Raw genomic sequence first — 20,259 nt, 5'->3', positions numbered from 1 at the left:
TTATTTCAGCACTTCAGAGAGAAAGAGTGGGGGATGCAGCGGCGGACTGATTGCTTCTGCTTCATCTGTTTGTTATGCATTAGCCGAGCACAATTGAACTCTTGAAGCAATCTGCTGAACAGCCTTGGGTGAAGACAGGAGAGCGGAGCTCCATTAAGACGTTTTCATTTTCCCTCTCTCAGTGTGAACACTCCTTCTGTGTCACAAACACTCGAGGAGTCTGTCTGAGATTGAATTTGTTCACAGGTAAAGCCGGAGCAGAAGCTTTTCATAAAGTAAAACGTTGCTGCTTTGTCTCCTCTGACAGATACAGAAATATAAAAACCCATTTCTGCTCCACAAAGAGACGCAAACCTGCAACAAGAGCTGGAGGAAAAACACTGGCTTTAAAAGAAGCCATCATATTTCAGCTTTATTTCAATAACCTGCGATAAAACTGAACAGACAGTTTCAGTTTTGTGTAGTTTTTATTTCCTTCCTATTTATTATTTTTGTTGTTTTTTTATTCCAGTGTATTTAAAAATACACTGGAACTGCAAGATATTTTTAAATACTGTGTAGTTTCAGTGTTTTTGTTTTTATTAGAGTTTATTAGACTCTGAGAGGCAAATTAATAAAACCTGCTGCTGTTGTTTGGCCAGTAGTGACAGTTACTATACAAAAAATATGAATCATCAGAATGGAGATTATTGATCTCATTTAATTGATTGTTAGGATTATTCTGTATTTTTACAGTTTGACAATCTTTCCATTTTATCGGTGAAACCAGATGAATAACTGATATTTCCTTTGAAACTATGTGCTGATTTGTTTTCATAAACTGAAATAAGAAAAACAGGTTGGAATATTTTTGCAAAGAAACATTTATTTTCTTTTCCAGTAGAAATTTGTGGCTTAATGCTGCTCTCTGGAGGTTTTCCAGACCCAAACGGTGAGTGGGCCTCCTCTGCCTCATCTTCCTCCTCCTCCTCCTCCTCCTCCTCCTCCTCCTCCTCCTCCTCCTCCTCCTCCTCCTCCTCCTCCTCCTCCTCCTCCTCCTCTTTTTTACGCTGTTTCCTCTCCTCATGTTCTCTTCTTTCCCAAAAGTCTTTGTTTCAAATGAAGAAAAATGCAAACAATAGAGAGATGGAGGACAATTTGCTTCTGCCACTACATTTACATTTAAGTGCTGTAAATAAATAAGACAGTTAGCATTTTGTGTATCTCACTGATGTGTTGGTTTTCCTTCTGCAGGGAGATTTTATAAATATCCCAACGACAGTAAGGAAGCTAATTTGGGTCAGCAATCTGGTCTTTCTTATTAATTTTCATGTCTAACTTTTTCTGAGGAGAATAAAATGACCAGATCATCTTGTGAACGGTGGAAACTGACATTTAGAAACATTTATTTCCCAGCATTCTCCTCACCGCCTTGACAACCACGTCAAGCCCCAGGTGCTAATTTATTGCTGAAAGCGGTGAAAACCTGTCACCTATCACCTCTGTTAGAAAACATCCAGCAGCGTAATGATCCTCAGATTGGAGATATTTCTGTGCAGCGGTGCATAAATAGGCCAAGTGACGGATGCCCAGCAGGCCGTGGGCCGCCTGCCGGGCCTCAGGCGAGGCGGGATCATTACCGCCTCGCTCAGGTTAAGCTGCGGATCCGCCCTCGTCTCTCCTCGCCGTTAGCCATCCATCCATCCAGCAGCAGCCAGCCCAGCGGAGGCGGCTGACACTGTCTGGTACACAGTTTTTACAGTTGAACTGTCTTCAAATCCACTGATTTAACTGATTATCATCAGTGGGACGACTGCTGTCCATGCAGTTTGCTGCTCTACGGGTTAATCCATTTGCTATCATAATGCCAAGACATCAGCAATGGATGATCAATATGGGACGAAAGATTATTTCCAAACACCCAAAGTCCAAAAATTAGTCAGAAACTGCTCAACAATGAACTCAAGGACCCAAGAGCTCCATCTTAGACTCTACAGGCTTAGTTATAGGTTAAAGGTCATTAGACAGCAATGACATAAAGAATAAGGCGTAAGGAGAAAGTCTGCATTTGACTCCTTGCACCAACTGCGAAGCACGGTGGTGGAGGGATGATGATGGGGGGCTTGTTTACAGCTACAGGAACTGGGAACCTTGCAGTCACAAGGTGAACGATGAAAACCAAAATATTCTAGAGTCAAACGTGAGTCCGTCCGACTCAAAAGCCTGATCCAAACCGGGTTATGAAGGACGTTGCATTGGAGCCAAAATTAAGACTGTAGCGCCCCCAGTGGTCGCTACTCACAGGAGGCTATATTCAGTTTGAAGCTACTGATGTGATTAATGATCGTCCAGCATCGATAACTGATCAGCCGGCGCTGGCAAACTTGGGTTAGCTTTGCATCACCAGATTCCTTTTTCCTCTGCTGTCCATTAGCATGGATATAATAGCATCAGTCTTAGATACGCTAGCTTTAGCCTTAGATATGCTAGCATTACCCTAGCGTACCCTAGTATTCTCCTGCTCATTTGCCAGCACTGGCCACTCAGTTACTGGTGCCAACCTACCCTGATCAGCAGATTAGCTGAAGCTAGCAGCTAATAGTCTTATTAGCAGCTAATAAGACTATTAGCTAGGAGCTAATAGTCTTATTAGCTGCTAGCTTCAGCTTCAATAGTCTTAATTTTGTCCCTAATACCACAGCATAGACTCATATATATGGCTGACATTCTCTCTCCTAAGATTTTAGGAGATTTAGATTTTTAAGCAAATATTTGTAGTAAAAATGCATGAAGCTGGTAGAATTTTCCTCTTTTTTGTGGGTTGTCATCACCACCCAGGTGGGTGAGGCTGCAGCTCAGCAGGCGGCGCTGCTGTCGGTGAGCCTGTCAATAAAAGCTCAGACAGCAGGCAGATAAAACCTCCTTCCTCCTCCTGCACACCTCCTGCTGCACAGGGAGGAGGCATGAATTATTCACCGACACACACATGAACACACACATGAACACACACACTGAAGGCCTGAGGAATCACTGGACAATACTTTACAGAAGGACAATGATGCTGCACAATAGAAAACAACATAAAGAGAAGTAATACAATTTTTAAAACTAACAACAGTTAAGGACTAATTTTACATCAGACAAAAACATGAAAATGTTGAGTTTTGATTTAATTGAATGGGGAGCATTCAAACATTTTTAATGTTTTTATTTCTAGTATGATATCAAAATGAGATAACCTAAGGAACAGTGGGAAAAAAAATTTTAATAGGGAACGTTTTTATTCATTTACTCTTTTAGGGGAGGTGATGAAAGACATTATTTTCTTTGGATCTTTTTTGCTATTAAAGTTAAATGTTACTCTTAAAAGATGAAGGACCGTCGTTGCCCAGCAGGCGGCGATGTGAGGCTTCAGTAAAACAAGAGAAGAAGAAAAAGGTCGACGGTTTAGCTTCTCCGCGGTGACAAACTGGTGTCTTTAAACGATTCTAGGAGTTTATTATTAGGAACACATGTGTACTGTTTAGACGTTTAAACGTTGTCAAAACAGAAATTTATGACATATATGTTTAAAATTGGACCTAAAGATTAAAATGGATCGCGGCTAACTGCTAGCAGCTAACATTAGCCACATCCGCAGCTGCGTCGGTTAGAGCTCTGTTGCCCTGGCAACGGATAAGCATAGCATCCGAAGCTCGTTTTGCTGTTTTTACCACTGTTACTTTTTAAACCAACGTCTCCGGGATGGCTGAAGAGGGAAGACGCGGAGAGGAAGAGGACCGGGGCCCCGGAGCGGCGCACCGGGGGTTTGTGATGATGGAGAACCTTCTGGAGAAGCTAAAGCTGCTCAACTACGAGGAGGAAGTTCTGTTGAAACACAACATGAAGAGCCTGACCAGGTGAGACGGACAGGTGAACAGATGCAGAGCAGCTTCCTGTTCATAGAGGAGTAAAGGAGCAGATGAAAGGTGTAGCTGAGAGAGAAGACATGGAGAACTAGAACATAATGACCTTTAAATCTGAATAAACATGAAACAGGCCTGTTTTTAGGTTCTTCAGAACATTAAACATGGAGATGTTCTGATCCGGGAAACATAAATGAAGACGGTTAACAAGCAGCTCACTAAACTAACATTTTCTCTCAATCATTTCATGTTTTATACATCTGGTTTCATTTTTACCTGGCCTTTTGCAATAATCAATTAATCATTTAATCACATAATTGAACATGAACTCAATTATTCCAATTTGCATAATTTATTGTTTTTCTCTAAAACTGGATGACAAAAGTTTTCCGTCATTCTGTTTTGTTGTTGTTTTTTTACTATATAACATGCTAACAATTGAGATGCATTATTATATTATAAATATGTGAAATTAATTTAGAAATTTCTGAGATTTTTGTATAAATTTATTCCTCTGTGTTCACATCATTTTCTTTGTTTTCTGTGATCTACATTAACCCTAAATTTAAAAAGATCAGGGAAATTGTGTGAAGAAGTTCTGGTTCTGGTTCTGGACTGAAGCTCCAGGCTGTGTTTCAGTTTCCTTCAGTTCTAATCGTGTCCGGTTCGGTCCGTCCTGCCAGGCATTACTTCGTCTCCAGTCCGTACCTGGCGTCCAACCCCGGCGAGCAGTTCTACATGTTCACCATCATCGCTGCCTGGCTCATCAACGTGGCGGGGCGGCGGTTCACCGACCCACAGGAGTACGACGAGCCCAACGCCATCGTGTCCAACATCCTGGCAGAACTCAGAGCCTTGGTGAGTCCAGCACATTTAAATGATGGGTTTTGAGAACGACCGGACCGGGTCTGGTCTGGTTTTGGACTCTCGGTGTTCATCAGGGCGTGAAGGTGGACTTCCCTCCCTCCAAGCTGAAGTCGGGCTCCGGTGAGTTCGTCTGCTTCGTGTTGGACCGCCTGGCCGAGGAGGCGCTGAAGAACCGAGGCTTCACCTTCAGACGGTGCCGACCAGTCCTGAAATCCACTAAACCTTTGACCCGACAGGAAGTGGGAGGGTTTCATTTCCCGTTTTCTGTTTCAGGCCAAACTACCCTGCAGAAAACGCAGAGGAAGAGTCGGTGATGGACGGCGACGCGGAGCTGACGCTCAGCAAGGTGGAGGAGGAGATGATCGTAGGTTTATCCACCAATGGTTCTGATGCCAGCCAGAACCCAGTACTGCTGCAGGTTCTATCAGGAGGGTCCGACGGGCCTGACTGTGTCTCTGACCTCAGGAGGAAGCCGACGATGAGGAGGAGAACGTGATGGACCTGGAGGCGCTGAAGCTGCGCAACGCTCACGCTGTGAGACCAGAGAAGAAGAAGAAGAGTTTCCTGTCAGTCTGAACCCGACTTCCTCTCTCTGATCCGGTTCTGTGTTCTGGCAGGAAGCAGAACCGAGCTCCAAGCCGGACGACATCCTGGAGTCCACGGTGGACGCCGCCGAGTGGAGGCTGGAGGTGGAGCGAGTTCTGCCGCAGCTCAAGGTCACCATCAGAACCGACAACAAGGTCAGAACTCACCTGGACTCACCTGAGCCGCAGCGGACCCGTTCGGTTCGGATGCTGGCTCTGATTCTGCTCCGCTTCTCCAGGACTGGAGGATCCATCTGGACCAGATGCATCAGCACCGAGACGGGATCAAGTCGTCACTCAAAGACACCAAGGTGGGTTAATCCGAACGGACCCAGCTGGTTCTGGATGGTCAAATCCTGGTCGAATGGTCCAGCTGGTTCTGGAGGGTCCAGCTGGTTCTGGTCGGACTCTCAACCCGCCATGTTTGTTCCTGTGTGTCTGCAGAGCTACCTGGACAAGCTGCAGGACGACATCGGGAAAACTCTGGAGAAGGTGAGCAGCAGAGAGAAGTACATCAACAACCAGCTGGAGGCGCTGATCCAGGAGTACCGCAACGCTCAGGCCCGGCTCAGCGAGGTGAGACCCGCTGACCCAAACCCGAACCATTAACGGTACCGGGAGCTGATCGGACTGTCCTCCATCAGGCGAAGGAGCGATACAGGCAGGCGAGTGTCGGAGTGATGGCGAGGACCAGAGTCCTGGCTGAGGTCAGTGAACACACCACCATCGGTCAGTGAACACACCACCATCAGTCAGTGAACACACCATCGGTCAGTGAACACACCACCATCAGTCAGTGAACACACCATCGGTCAGTGAACACACCACCATCAGTCAGTGAACACACCATCGGTCAGTGAACACACCACCATCGGTCAGTGAACACACCATCGGTCAGTGAACACACCATCGGTCAGTGAACACACCACCATCGGTCAGTGAACACACCATCAGTCAGTGAACACACCACCATCAGTCAGTGAACACACCATCATCAGTCAGTGAACACACCACCATCGGTCAGTGAACACACCACCATCAGTCAGTGAACACACCATCAGTCAGTGAACACACCATCAGTCAGTGAACACACCACCATCAGTCAGTGAACACACCACCATCAGTCAGTGAACACACCACCATCAGTCAGTGAACACACCACCATCAGTCAGTGAACACACCACCATCAGTCAATGAACACACCACCATCGGTCAGTGAACACACCACCATCAGTCAGTGAACACACCATCATCAGTCAGTGAACACACCACCATCGGTCAATGAACACCACCATCAGTCAGTGAACACACCACCATCGGTCAGTGAACACACCACCATCAGTCAGTGAACACACCATCAGTCAGTGAACACACCATCAGTCAGTGAACACACCACCATCAGTCAGTGAACACACCATCATCAGTCAGTGAACACACCACCATCAGTCAGTGAACACACCACCATCGGTCAGTGAACACACCACCATCGGTCAGTGAACACACCACCATCGGTCAGTGAACACACCATCGGTCAATAAACACACCATCGGTCAGTGAACACACCACCATCGGTCAGTGAACACACCACCATCGGTCAGTGAACACACCACCATCGGTCAGTGAACACACCATCGGTCAATAAACACACCATCGGTCAGTGAACACACCACCATCCGTCAGTGAACACACCATCGGTCAATAAACACACCATCGGTCAGTGAACACACCATCGGTCAGTGAACAAACTACCATGTTTTGTCTGTTTCAGATCAGTGAGGAGTTGGAGAAGGTGAAGCAGGAGATGGAGGACAAAGGCAGCAGCATGTCTGATGGAGGTGAGTCTTAATCAGCCGTTTCCCTCCCCAACATGTCCGACCCGTTTCCTTCCTGCGTCTCTGTTTCCTTCTGGTCTGCAGCTCCAGTGGTGAAGATCAAGCAGAGCCTCACCAAGCTGAAGCAGGAAGTGGTGCAGATGGATGTGAGGATCGGCGTGGTGGAGCACACGCTGCTGCAGGCCAAGCTCAAGGAGAAGTCCAACATGACGCGGGACATGCACGCCACCAACATCCCTGATTCTGCTGCCGGAACCTTCACCTAGAACCGCTGAGGTTCTGCTCCTCAGCGGCACCGGGAGGCCCAGCAGCTCCTCTGTCAAATACGTGTTTTATGACATAACTACAAATATTTATTGAATTGTTTTATATATTTCATACTTTTCTTGTTTTAATAAACTGAAACATCTTTTTATAAATGGCTAAGCTATTTATTACCCAGTATGTCCACTAGATGTCACCATTGCTGCTTCCAAATCAACATTTCTACCTGATGAAAACTGAAAACAGCAATGAGAAAATTTCCTAAATATTTCAGCTGGTATTGTAACAGAAAGTCAATCAAGACTCCTCTGTTAAAGAGGATGCTCACACCTTCAAAATAAAACACCTGCTTCACCAAAGTAAGATGATTTCCTGAAATAGTCATAGTGGGAGAATTTAAAGAAGTAACAGACATTTTTATGTGAAATAAAGTCTACAAAAATGCTTTAATAACCCCAAACATTTGAAAATGTGTAAGTAATTAGACTTTCAGATTTTGGCAGTTTCTAAGTAGAAATATATTTATTTTGTCTCAGGGAAACTTGATTTAAATATAAATATAAGCATGCAGATTCAAACAAATTAAGAAAAACAGAAAAATAAGAGTAGGAGGCTGGACTATTGGAGCAAACATAAGAAAATTAGTAATTCATTCATTAAAGCCTGATTCATAGAAAATTCTCTGCTTTTACTCTGAAGGTTCTGACCGGAAGCTGGGTTTTGGCTCTGCGGTTTCCGGTGAGGCAGTCAGGCGGACAGACTTCTGTAAACCCGAAACCTGGTGAAACAGCAAATAAACCAAAGGAAACAGGAAAGAAAACAGGGAAGGAAACAGGAAAGGAAACAGGAAGGAGGTTTTTACGGCAGGAAGAGGATTTATTTGGACTTCCGGCGAGGAACCGAGAGGAAAAACAACCCGGTGAGTTCAGTCCGTTATTTTTCCTTTTGTCTCGATTTGAGCAGAAAATTCAACAAAAATACTGAAAAAAATCACGAAAACAAGTAAACCCATTTCAATAAGTATTCTTTAGTTTTCATTCAACAGAAACCGCCTTCAATAACTTTAATCACTTTAAAAAGTGACATATTGTCACTATTATTGCTTTAATTACAACCTGGTCAGGCTGAAACCCCAGATAGATTTATCCCGTTATATTCTTTAAACTATATTTGCAAAATAAAAACCAAAACTCTCATGGAAATACTGGCAGCTGAAACGGCTGCTAGTTTCAGCTGCCAGTTCAGCGGGATGATGATGCGCTTCAACATTAAAACTATACAAGCAGGAAAAGCTTCTTAATTTCAGCAGATTGCTTAAAAATCAACAAAGTAAATAATGGAAGATTCGTTAAACTTCCAGGAAATGATCCGTTTATTGTGACGCTCCGGAGTTCTAGTGGTTCTGGTGGGATCTGGTTCGGTCCAACCCTGGTTTCCTGTGACGCGTTTTCCTCCAGCATCAGCAGCTCCCAGCCTGCTGCTGCTGCAAGGCATGCTGGGAAGCCGCCTCTCAGACCAGACAGGTTCAGGAATCTGCAGTTGAGCCTGAATATGGATCAGATGCTCAAGATGAAGAATCGGAGTTTAATCCTGATGCATGTTTGAACTCCTGACGGTTCTGCAGCTCTGACTCGGTTCTGCAGCTCTGACTCGGTTCTGCAGCTCTGACTCGGTTCTGTTTGCTTTAGCAGTCCAAACAGACAGAGCTGTTTGGACTGCTGTCTGAAAACAGGAAACGGGATTCAGTTGGTGAGGAAGTTTAGAGTTTCACAAGGAAGATGAGAAATAATCATGCAGGGTTTTTCCCTCCTTGCCTGTAACAATCAGATGTTATTATTTTTAAAAATCAGGTCTTGAAATTGAATTGTTCTGCCAGAAACTGAATCCTAGTTTATTCATCCTGCAGGAGCTTTAAAACAATCACATGAATATTCCCATATCTCCATAAGGACATAGATGTTTCTGTGGCTCTTTATTTAATCAGGACTCTCAAGGTTCCTTCACTGTCTGGAAAATCCTGGAAAAGCTTTGAACTTGATTTAATCAGTTTTCATGTTTTAAGAGTAAAAATCTTTCTGTTTCCAGACTTTATTTCCTAGATCTGGTTTCTGAACGGCAGAAAATAATAAAGACATGTTTCTGAAAGGAAGTTCCCCAAATAACTGCAGTCATATTTAGTCTTATAATTAAAGACAGAAATAATAAACACAGCAAGGTTTAAACGTAATGAATTATGGATTCATATTTCCAGTCTACGTGGCAAAAAGAACAATTAATGAATTGTATTATAGTAATGAACCAGTAGAAAGCCAGACTACATCATTACTTTAGACATCGATCCGAAACTCAGTGAAACAATTTTAGATTTCATCCTCAAAGTTTTCATCTGGTCTGGAAAAATAAAAGATGGAATAAATGCCCAGACATTGAAAGTGCTCAAATATTTGAATCTGCAGAAGTTCCTACAGCTGATATTTAATATTTACCATCTTTCACCAGCAGCAGCTGTTTTCTGTAGCTCTTTAGTTCCATCCAGTGATGACAAACTCCTGCTTTTATTTTTAGAAAGCTAAATATTACAGGTCTGCACCATTTCATCTTTACATCAGATATTTATAGCAAGACACTCGTCAGTTATTGTGTTTTTCTAATATCATTTATCTTTGCAGAATTAGGTTAAAAATTTTGAACAGTAATTCAGTTTAGGCCAGAGTTAGGCTTTTAATAATCTATTTTTGTATCACAACCTATTTGCCAACTTAAAAGTTTTCACTTTTAGTTGCCTTTTTCTGTATGAATAAGCATAAAAAACATCTTAGAAAACTTATTTTTCCATGCAAGAGTTAAAGTGACAAAGCTGTTTGCATTTTTCAAAATTCAGAAACTTGAGAAAGTTAGTGTTCATTCCAGACGACCTCTGCTGGACGTCTCTGCTAGTGACTCTGGCTTTGCTGATGTCAGAGAAACGAGTTTCTGAGTTTTGTGTTCAGCTGATAAACGGTTAACAGGAAACATGAGCTCAGAGTCACAGCCTCCTTCTGTTTCTCTGCTTGTTTTTCTGCAGCTTCGCCTCTGCAGGATGTGATAGAACTGCAGCAGATAAACTTCTCCCTTCTCAGCCTCAAGGTAAAAATAAACTTTTTAAAAATAAGCAGCTATTTAAAAAGCTGGGAGTAGATTCTGTTAATCCCTGCAGCTCTAATCTGTTGATCAGATTTGCACAGATTAGCTCTTCTGTCTGAGAGGAGAGAGACTTACTGAAGATTGCAACTCACTCCAGATCTGAGCTTCATTTATGACCAATGAGCTGAAACCATTTCTGCAGAAAATCCTCTAATCTGAGCCTCAATGTTCAGCTGTTCGAACCGAACAGCTGAACCGATCGGTTCTGGTCTCTCTCACTGAACTGATCGGTTCTGCTATCTCTCACTGAACCAATAGGTTCTGCTCTCTCTCACCCAACCGATCGGTTCTGCTCTCTCTCACTGATCTGATCGGTTCTGCTCTCTCTCACTGAACTGATCGGTTCTGCTCTCTCTCACCGCTGCCCGTCGGGTTTCTGCTGTTTCACAGATCAACAGACGAGACGCAGCGACAAACATGTCTCTGTTATTCTCTGGAGCCGTCACAAGTACGTCCCACACACACACACTCACCCACACACACACACACACACACACACACACACACACACACACACACACACACACACACACACACACACACACACACATCCATTCACAGGTTGAAAACACGTTTGCCGAGTCGGTGGTTTAAATTCTCCCCGATTTATAAAACAGCATTTCATGGTGCTGCCACCACCGTGCTTTACAGTGAGTTTTATTTAACATTTTAATTTCGCTAAAATCCACCATTCATTGCAGACAGATGAAAATAAAATGAGTGAAATCTGTTGTGAATTCGCTCATCCTGTAATCCTCCTCCAAGCTTCACAGTCTGGTAAATTGGTAGAAAATGATCCTTTAGCAAAATGTAGCTGATTAAAGATGGAGGGAAATGAATCATCTGACAACTGATCACAGGAAACTCATGTTTACAGTTTCGCTCTATATGGATCTATATGGAGTTATTATGTTTCTGAGGAGAGAAAATGGATCTAAATCTAAACCTGCTGACATTAATTCAGTTTTATCTGATTCTGCTGCTGTAGGAATGTTTTTCTTCCCACCGTCACCAGGTGCTTCACCAGAGCAGAGTTGGAGCTGAATTAACTGTCAGTAGATGATTTAATGTTTCTTCTGTTCAGAGGTTAGAGACCATATGGACACCTTTCGTCAAACAATTTTGACAGGTGGCCCCGCCCCTTTTTAACTGGATGTCCCGCCTCCCAGCATCAGGCCAGCTTGCAGCTTTATCCATCACAGGTCCCAGATCAGGTTTCACCGCCATTGCTGTTGCTGTTCAGGAAGCACGTGCTTATTCACCGTTATGTCAAAGAATGTCTTGAGATCCCCGAATGTGAAACAGTAGATGCAGGGAAGATGGGTTCATTTTCCTCAACAGCAGAATGAACTCGCTTAGACCCATTCATTGTAAAGTTCTGAAACAACTGTTACAACTAGAGTGCTCGATTTTTCCAACATTACTCACAGCAGAAACAGTAAAAAGGCCAAAACCCATGAACTCCGTCTCTATTGGCTCATTCAGAGCCAGTGGAGCAGATGGGCGGGAATGGGAGATGAGGGGGGGTTGTAACTGAATAATGGAAATGAGGGTGGGGGACAGCTTGTTGGGAGGCGGGACATCCAGGTAAAAAGGGGCGGGGCCACCTGTCAAACAGTTTGACGTAAGGGTGTCCATATAGTCTCTGTGTCTCTGACCTGAGGAATGTCCCGCTGATTAAAACTCGTCTTTATTTAGAAACCTGCTGGTTGCTGAAGTAATCAAACCTCTTCTGTTGCTCAGGTTCCCCGATAAAACGGCGGCTGCGTGGGAATCACTCCTGCCACAGGTGAGACGTCTCCGATAAACACAGCGGACGGTGAACTGTCAGGTTTAAGGACATTATTGTTGTTTTGAGACCATTTCTAGGTCCATAAAGCAAGAACTCATTCACAACTTTAGGTTCTAATTTAACACTGGACCTGGAAACATCCTAAATAAACAAAACAACAAATAAAATGAATTATAAAGTCCAACTAGTTGAGCCCAAATCAACAGACTGAAACATCCAGTTTTGGCTGAAACAGAGAAAACAGACAAACAATGAATCTGTTCTTGTTGCGACAGACATGAATATTTAAAGGTTGGCAGTAAAACAACTTTCTGAGCCCAGAAGGAAAACGGATGTCAAAATGTTTCTACTTGTTTAATCAGATTTCTCTAAAACATGAAGGAGTGAAATCAGGATAAATAAATAAAATAAAATCCAGACGTTTCGTCCCCCTGCAGCCCCGACGCCTCCCTCCTGTCCCCCGACTCGTCCTACGTCTGCTACCCGTCTGCGCTCGCCGGCGCCCCTGCTGCTGCCGCCGCTCGCCGCGCCTCCTCACCAACGGTTACTATGACGTCACCGAGGACAGCTTCTGCCTGGACGAGGACGGAAACGTGTCTCTGACCGACTGCAGGACCAGCGTGTCCTACAAGGAGAACCTGGTCAGGTGAGGTGTGACATCATCACACAGGTGGGAACAGATTCCTGCCCTGCAGGTGAACAGCAGCAGTGAACAGCAGCAGCCAATCAGAGCGCGGCTTCACTCAGCTGTAAATTCTTCCTGAGTGACTCAGCGGCGCCGCGGTGATGTCACTGACGGCAGTTGCTAGGAGACGGTCAGTGTTATGGGATGTTTGTGGTTCTGTTTGGGAGCTGCAGCAGGTCACAGGGTACTGCCCCCTGCTGGCGGGTTTTACCTGCTGTCGGTTGTTTTCAAATATTATTTTTGTTCTGTTGCTTTTAAACTTTTTATTTTTTCTGTTACTTTAAGGATATTTTAATGTCACTGAATCTTTATTGAAGATTTACATTTGTAACATTATTCAGTAAATTCTTGCTAACTGCTAAACTGAAAACCGTTCAGTTTTTAATCTGTAAATTTCTCATAAATTTAAAGTTGATTTGTGTTTTTTTATCCATTTCATCCTATTTGAACTTTTTCTTCCTCTCTTTGACTTTTGCTGCAGAACATTTTCAGTCTTTAGTTATTTTTGGTGATTTTCAGTCATTTTGGATCTTTTTCAATAGATTTTCTTCCAGTTTATTCTCTGGTTTTGATGCCCAGCAGTCGTTCTTATTTTTATTTGCTTTGTCTGCTTTTTTCCTCCTTTCCTCATTTTTTCTGCTTTCTAAAGTTTTTCTCCTCATAGTTTTTGTTGCGATGTTTCGTTTTGTGATTTTATGTCCAGACAGTTTTTCATCTTGTGGATGTTTGCTGCCCCCTGGTGGCCACGTTCTCATGCTTGGATGTTCTTGCTGTTGTTTTCATTTTCAGCTTTTTAGAAAACTCTGGGCTTTCCCAGGTCTTGTCCTTCTTTCCTCTCTGATGGTTCTGCAGAAACTCGTCTGACAGCTGTTGACCTCCAGGCGTTGCCTAGCGACAGAGCAGTGACCTCGGCGTCTCTTTGCGTCCTCAGAGTCTTCCGGCGGCGGCGGAAACCCCGCAGCGCCCTGGTTTCCCTGCTGAGCGGCGTTTCAGAGAGCTGCCAGTCATGGCTGGACCAGAAGGTGTTCGGAGGCATTCTGGGAACCGGACTCAGACAGGACCCGGACCCGGACCCGGACCTGGACTGGGCCCGGGTCGGCCAGCAGGGGGCGTCTCCGTGTCGATTGGACGAGTCTCTGTGGGCGGGGCTAAACGCCGATCTGGACGATGGACGAAGCTTCACCTATGGTGAGTCTGCAGAATGACCCGGTCCAACGCCGCTATCATGAGCCGCTGAGGTCACATGACTCTTCTTCCTGGTCCAGATCCCAGCGAAGCCCCGCCTCCTCCAGGCAAAGAAGCCCCGCCTCCTCCTGATGAATTGGCCCCGCCTCCTGGGAAGATGTTGATCCAGGAGGAAATCTGCTCTGAGGTCAGTCAGTCCACGCAGGGCTTCACCCAATCACTGAGCGGCCTCTCCGAAGTCCCGCCCCCTCTGGCCTTCTACAGCTGCTGCCAGGCGGCACCTGAACCTCCAGGTGAGCGGGACACCTGGGCTGACCTGTGACCCAAACCGTCTGGTTCTGATTCTGAGACGCTCAGGTTCCTGAAACTGTTTCATTTCAGGGCTGACGATGAAGGCTCTCCTCATCCTCATCTTCAGCATCTTCATCATAAGCGTTCTCTACTCAGGGTGAGACGTCGACCCAGTTAAACCAGTTTAACCAGTTAAACCAGTTTGTTTTGTTATTCATGATTCTTTCTTCCTGCAGCTCCTGCTGGTGGAGCGCCATGGTAACGGCCGCCATGTTGGCGACGATCTCAGCCGTGATGTGTGAGTATGACTGGGCTGCTGAGGTTCTGGGGTTCTGAGGTTCTGGGGTTCTGGGTCGGGTTCTGAGGTTCTGGGTTGGGTTCTGAGGTTCTGAGGTTCTGGGTCGGGTTCTGAGGTTCTGGGTCGGGTTCTGAGGTTCTGGGCCGGGTTCTGAGGTTTTGGGCCGGGTTCTGAGGTTCTGGGCCGGGTTCTGAGGTTCTGGGCCGGGTTCTGAGGTTTTGGGCCGGGTTCTGAGGTTTTGGGCCGGGTTCTGAGGTTCTGGGCCGGGTTCTGAGGTTCTGGGCCGGGTTCTGAGGTTTTGGGCCGGGTTCTGAGGTTCTGGGTTGGGTTCTGGGGTTCTGGGTCGGGTTCTGGGGTTCTGGGTCGGGTTCTGGGATTCTGGGTCGGGTTCTGAGGTTCTGAGGTTCTGGGTCGGGTTCTGAGGTTCTGGGCCGGGTTCTGAGGTTTTGGGCCGGGTTCTGGGGTTATGGGTCGGGTTCTGGGGTTCTGGGTCGGGTTCTGGGGTTCTGGCCGGGTTCTGAGGTTTTGGGCTTGGTTCTGAGGTTCTGAGGTTCTGGGTCGGGTTCTGAGGTTCTGGGTTGGGTTCTGAGGTTCTGGGTCGGGTTCTGGGGTTCTGGGCCGGGTTCTGAGGTTTTGGGCCGGGTTCTGAGGTTTTGGGCCGGGTTCTGAGGTTCTGGGCCGGGTTCTGAGGTTCTGGGCCGGGTTCTGAGGTTTTGGGCCGGGTTCTGAGGTTCTGGGTTGGGTTCTGGGGTTCTGGGTCGGGTTCTGGGGTTCTGGGTCGGGTTCTGGGGTTCTGGGTCGGGTTCTGGGGTTCTGGGTCGGGTCTGAGGTTCTGGGTCGGGTTCTGAGGTTCTGGGCCGGGTTCTGAGGTTTTGGGCCGGGTTCTGAGGTTCTGGGTTGGGTTCTGAGGTTCTGGGTCGGGTTCTGGGGTTCTGGGTCGGGTTCTGAGGTTTTGGGCTGGGTTCTGAGGTTCTGGGGTTCTGGGTCGGGTTCTGAGGTTCTGGGTTGGGTTCTGAGGTTCTGGGTCAGGTTCTGGGGTTCTGGGTCGGGTTCTGGGGTTCTGGGTCGGGTTCTGGGGTTCTGGGTCGGGTTCTGGGGTTCTGGGTCGGGTTCTGAGGTTTTGGGCTGGGTTCTGGGGTTCTGAGGTTCTGGGTTGGGTTCTGAGGTTTTGGGCCGGGTTCTGGGGTTCTGGGTCGGGTTCTGAGGTTCTGGGTTGGGTTCTGAGGTTCTGGGTCGGGTTCTGGGGTTCTGGGTCGGGTTCTGAGGTTCTGGGGTTCTGGGTCGGGTTCTGGGGTTCTGGGCCGGGTTTTGAGGTTTTGGGCTGGGTTCTGAGGTTCTGCGGTTCTGGGTCGGGTTCTGGGGTTCTGGGTCGGGTTCTGGGGTTCTGGGTCGGGTCCGCTCCACAGAACAGATTCAATGTTTTTTACATCGTTTTCCAAACTCCCATCAAAAATCGATTCAGAAACATAAAATAAATAAATAAACTGATTTTTACATTAAAAAAATAAATCAAAGTAAAAATAACGATAAACATTAAAAAGTTGAAATAATGTGGATTAAAATGTAAACAAAATAAAATAAACTTTCTAATAATAAGAAAACAAATGAACAGCAAATTAATACAAACATAAAAAGTCAAATGAAATTAAGTAAAAATTAAAATATTATATAAATGTAATAAGAAAAAAATTAACTAAAATGAACAAAATAAAAACATTTCTAGGAATAATTATTTTATTGTTTAGAATGAGATATTTTTATGATGAGTTCATTTAATTTTCAGAGTAATAATTACATTTTTGGAAAAGAAAACAATAATAATAAAACTTACATTTTTTTCATTTTCTTTCTTGGATGCAGATTAAAGAAAAAACAAATAAATTGACAGTAAAGTCATGAAATGTTTTGTTTTCATATTCCAGTCGTGACCAAGTCGGGTCCGATGGGCGAGTGGAGGAGAGCCAAGACCGAGGTGAGTCCAGAAACGGTCCGAACGGGTCGCCGATGCGCTGCAGAGAAACCACTGACACTCATCCTCTGTCCCTCAGGACATCACATCCAGGAACGAGTAGGAGCCGGAACCAGAACCGGAACTGGACCAGAACCGGACTGGAACTGGACCAGAACCAGGCAGGATTCTGTTCCTGCAATTTTCAATCCCACTGGACAAAAAGGTGAAACCGGTTCTGAGCTCTGGAGGCTTTTACAGATAACTGGGTTTGAATTCACAGAAAGAAAAATAAATCATGGATGACAGAAGAGAGGAATCAATAATCAATCAATAATCTGATTCAACCAGCAGATAAAGAGTAAAAACTGCTGTTGGATTCAAAAGGAGCTCAGACGCCGTTGGGTTAGCTTAGCATCGCAAAGAGCTGCAAAATCACCAACTGGGAAACAAAGTTTTCATCAAGTTTTTATTTCACACAAAAATCACCTGGAATCCTGCAGAAGATTTAATATTTTATATTTCCAGACGAGGAGCGATGATTTATTACGTTTATTTAAAATAGAAAGTAAATAAACCGCAGCTTCAGGGGAGACGCATGAGAGCAATAAGAATAAAAAACATTTTGTTGTCGCAAATTTAAATCCAGAAAACCTTCAAAACCTAAAATCCTGAAATATATATATTAAAAATGTAAATATTGAAAAAGGACCTGCTTTAAATTACATCTAAAGCTGCAGTCAGGTCAAGGCTTTTATTTTGAAAGAATTCCTCTCTGTATGGAGAGCCTGCAGTGCTTTAAATTTAACATCTGAGATAAAAAAGATAATCTATAAAACTGACCACATGATAAGCTATAAGTGAAAGACATTTTAAAAATAAAAATTAAACATAAATCAATTAAAATACAGTCAAATGATAAAGCTTAAAAATCTGAAAAATGAGCAGATTTTCTCCATCAATTCAGCTGTAAATATGATATAATTTAGTGAAAATTCAATTTTGATAAAGGAAACAATTCTAGTAAAATTATGACACATTTAATTATTTTTTGTGAAGTTCCCCCTTTTGCACAAGCTTTTATTTTGAAAAGCATCTTTTTTATATGGAGCTCAATAAGTTTTTAAAATTATTTTTTAGATTTTGTTTTGCATTAATGTATTTTATCCTGTTCAGACAGGTCAATAGGAATAAAAACTTGATGTTGATGAAATGTTTAGATATTAAAAAAGTTAATAAAAGTTTAATTCTTATTATTAACGAGCAGGATGTAATAAATCCTTCATGGCTGCAGAAAAACTAAACCAGTAAAAAAGTGAGGAAAAGGATTTCAGAAGATTTACTTGTCATGAATATTTATTCCCAACTTTTCACTTTGTCACATTTTTTTATTTGAAAGGGCCTTGCCTCTGTACGGAGCTCCTGAAGTGCTGATATGTTTTAATCCACGCAAACTAAAATAATGTCACACTTCAGAGGCTCCATGTTGATATTGTTACTGAAAGTAATGTAAAGTGTACTGTAAAACTTCCTGAATATGATCAGAAATCCAGAGCTGAGCTTCGGGTTCAGGTTAAAGCAGAGCCGACGTTCTTCCTGCAGGGAAAGGTCAGGAAGGTCGTGATGCCTTCAGGGCTCGCAACATTAAAAATCTTCCCACAGAAATGCTTTTAATCGCTCTGTGGTCCGAAGAAACGTTTTTATCAAAGTGCCAAATTTTTTATCCAGAACAAACGATGCTATTTTTGATACAGCGCTCTGCTTTACTGTTCTGGAAGCTTCCTGTTTATTACTGGTGAACATGTTGTCCTTCTACTCTCCTCTGTTTTTATCAGACCAAAACTCTGCTGCCCTCTGCTGGTTGGAACCAGTCAGTGCAGCGTAAGAACGTGTAGTTGTAAAAAATCACATTTGTGATATTTTTTTTACTTTCTAAGCTTTAGATCTGTGAAGCACTTAACCTCCGACTCACTCCTCATGTTCTACTGTTTGTATTTCCACTGAATGTGACGCTGTGCTTGTGATAGCACTTTGTTTTTAGCCGCAGTCTGGCAGCTCAGCAGGAGTTAATTATTAAATGTGAAACAAAAGGAAAATTTGGAGTTTAAATTGATGTGAAGATTTTCTATAAAATGAGATTTTTAGGGATCAATTCACATTTCAGAGGCGTTCTTGGATATTTGACCACTTGGTGGCGCTGTGACGTTAGTTTATTTCCTGTCTCCTGCCTGTTGTCAGACTGTTTTATTTGAAGTGACTTTTATTATGAAGCTATTAAACCACATTAAAGACAATCTGTGCTTCTGTGTTTGTTTACAAAATAATTCCAGTTTTTGTGTCCGACTTCTTTGAAATGTGTGACCTTTGACCCTGAAGGCAACACAAAGACGGAGATGATTCCAACTGTTTCAGTCTAAAACAAAGAAACTCGAGAAACAACCGAGTTTTATTAAGTTTATTTTATTAATAAGTGACGTAAAAACTTTAATTTTGACTCAACTGTCTAAACAAAAACAGAATATTTATGCTCATCACTGAGTCACAATAAACCAGAAAAAAAGACGTTTTTAACTCTGAACAAAACATTCTCCATCATGTGTAACCAGCCGGTTCTCCTCAGAACAGAACCGGGTCGGATGAGAACCCGCCGCTTTCAGTCAAACTGAGGATGAAGAGCAGCAGCTCTGAGGAGGAAGATGCTGCTGCTTTTAATGTCTGAAGCGTCACAGTGGATTTAAAACTCATCCTGTGACCAAAACGTCCGACTTTACGGAATCGATCCTGTAACCTGCTGAGTTTTCTCCGTCTGCGGTTCTCCAGGTTCTCCAGGTTTCCTCTGGACCAGTTAAAGGAACTCATGACTCAAAATCCACGTTCAGTCTTTAAACAGCTGCTGTGTTCTTGGCGTCTCTAGGAGAGCAGAACAAACGTCCTCTATGTGGGACAGTAGAAGCCCAACAGCTGTGATGTAAGCGCCAACCAGGAAAAAAGGAAAACAGCAGTAGTTTTATCAGCTGTTTCTGCCAAAATATGACAGAATTTAAAAAATGTACACAAAAATGTCACAATTTGCACAGAAACAGTTTCCACAGTTTGTGGGAGGATCCTGATGATCCGGACCGCCAACAGGAAGTCCAACAGGAAGTCTTCCTGTGGCTCTGATCCGTCCAGGAGGAAGCGTCAGAGCCGCTACAGGAAGCGACGCTGACGGCCGACAGCTGGTCTGAAATTGCAGCTGAGGGACGCAGCGTCTGCTGACGGTCGTCACGGTAATGCGGCGGGGAAGCACTTGTCCCCGGCGTGCATGGCGACGTGTCTCCTCAGGTGGCCGGCGGAGGTGAAGGCCTTCCCGCAGACGGAGCAGCGGAACTGGCCGCAGTCCGTGTGGACGGCCATGTGGACCTTCAGCGAGCCGGACTGGGCGAAGCGCTTCCCGCAGTGGACGC

General features: G+C 44.4%; 2 protein-coding genes across 2 annotated transcripts; both read left to right on the top strand.

Annotated features, from left to right (window-relative positions):
- The first annotated feature begins 3,389 nt into the window (after positions 1-3,389).
- ift57 (intraflagellar transport 57 homolog (Chlamydomonas)) lies at positions 3,390-7,586 on the top strand. Its single transcript, XM_055021816.1, has 11 exons — positions 3,390-3,878; positions 4,568-4,742; positions 4,826-4,944; positions 5,025-5,115; positions 5,217-5,285; positions 5,369-5,491; positions 5,575-5,646; positions 5,780-5,911; positions 5,980-6,042; positions 7,104-7,170; positions 7,252-7,586. Exons 1-11 carry the CDS (start codon positions 3,724-3,726, stop codon positions 7,431-7,433), a joined length of 1,248 nt encoding a protein of 415 aa, XP_054877791.1. The 5' UTR covers positions 3,390-3,723; the 3' UTR covers positions 7,434-7,586.
- A 378-nt stretch (positions 7,587-7,964) lies between these two features.
- Positions 7,965-19,107, top strand: LOC129352712 (transmembrane protein 71-like). Its single transcript, XM_055021825.1, is given in 12 exon segments — positions 7,965-8,350; positions 10,496-10,557; positions 11,005-11,062; positions 12,358-12,403; positions 12,844-12,914; positions 12,917-13,052; positions 14,023-14,279; positions 14,357-14,569; positions 14,658-14,724; positions 14,804-14,865; positions 16,788-16,837; positions 16,914-19,107. Coding segments are annotated over 10 exon segments (957 nt in total). The 5' UTR covers positions 7,965-8,350; positions 10,496-10,557; positions 11,005-11,031; the 3' UTR covers positions 16,938-19,107.
- The last annotated feature ends 1,152 nt before the right edge of the window (positions 19,108-20,259 follow it).

The sequence above is a fragment of the Poeciliopsis prolifica genome, unplaced genomic scaffold, assembly GCF_027474105.1.
Source record: "Poeciliopsis prolifica strain line A6 unplaced genomic scaffold, Auburn_PproV2 SCAFFOLD079, whole genome shotgun sequence".
Taxonomy (NCBI): Eukaryota; Metazoa; Chordata; class Actinopteri; order Cyprinodontiformes; family Poeciliidae; genus Poeciliopsis; species Poeciliopsis prolifica.
The sequence above is the reverse complement of the archived record's forward strand: the minus strand, read 5'-3'. Positions and strand labels throughout refer to the sequence as shown.

Bases quoted from the DNA above. Each gene is read 5' to 3' on its own strand.
- ift57 (XM_055021816.1), top strand. From the start codon at position 3,724: ATGGCTGAAGAGGGAAGACGCGGAGAGGAAGAGGACCGGGGCCCCGGA. The intron at 4,743-4,825 runs GTGAGTCCAGCA...GGTGTTCATCAG, and splicing joins TGGCAGAACTCAGAGCCTTG to GGCGTGAAGGTGGACTTCCC. The intron at 5,912-5,979 runs GTGAGACCCGCT...GTCCTCCATCAG, and splicing joins CTCAGGCCCGGCTCAGCGAG to GCGAAGGAGCGATACAGGCA.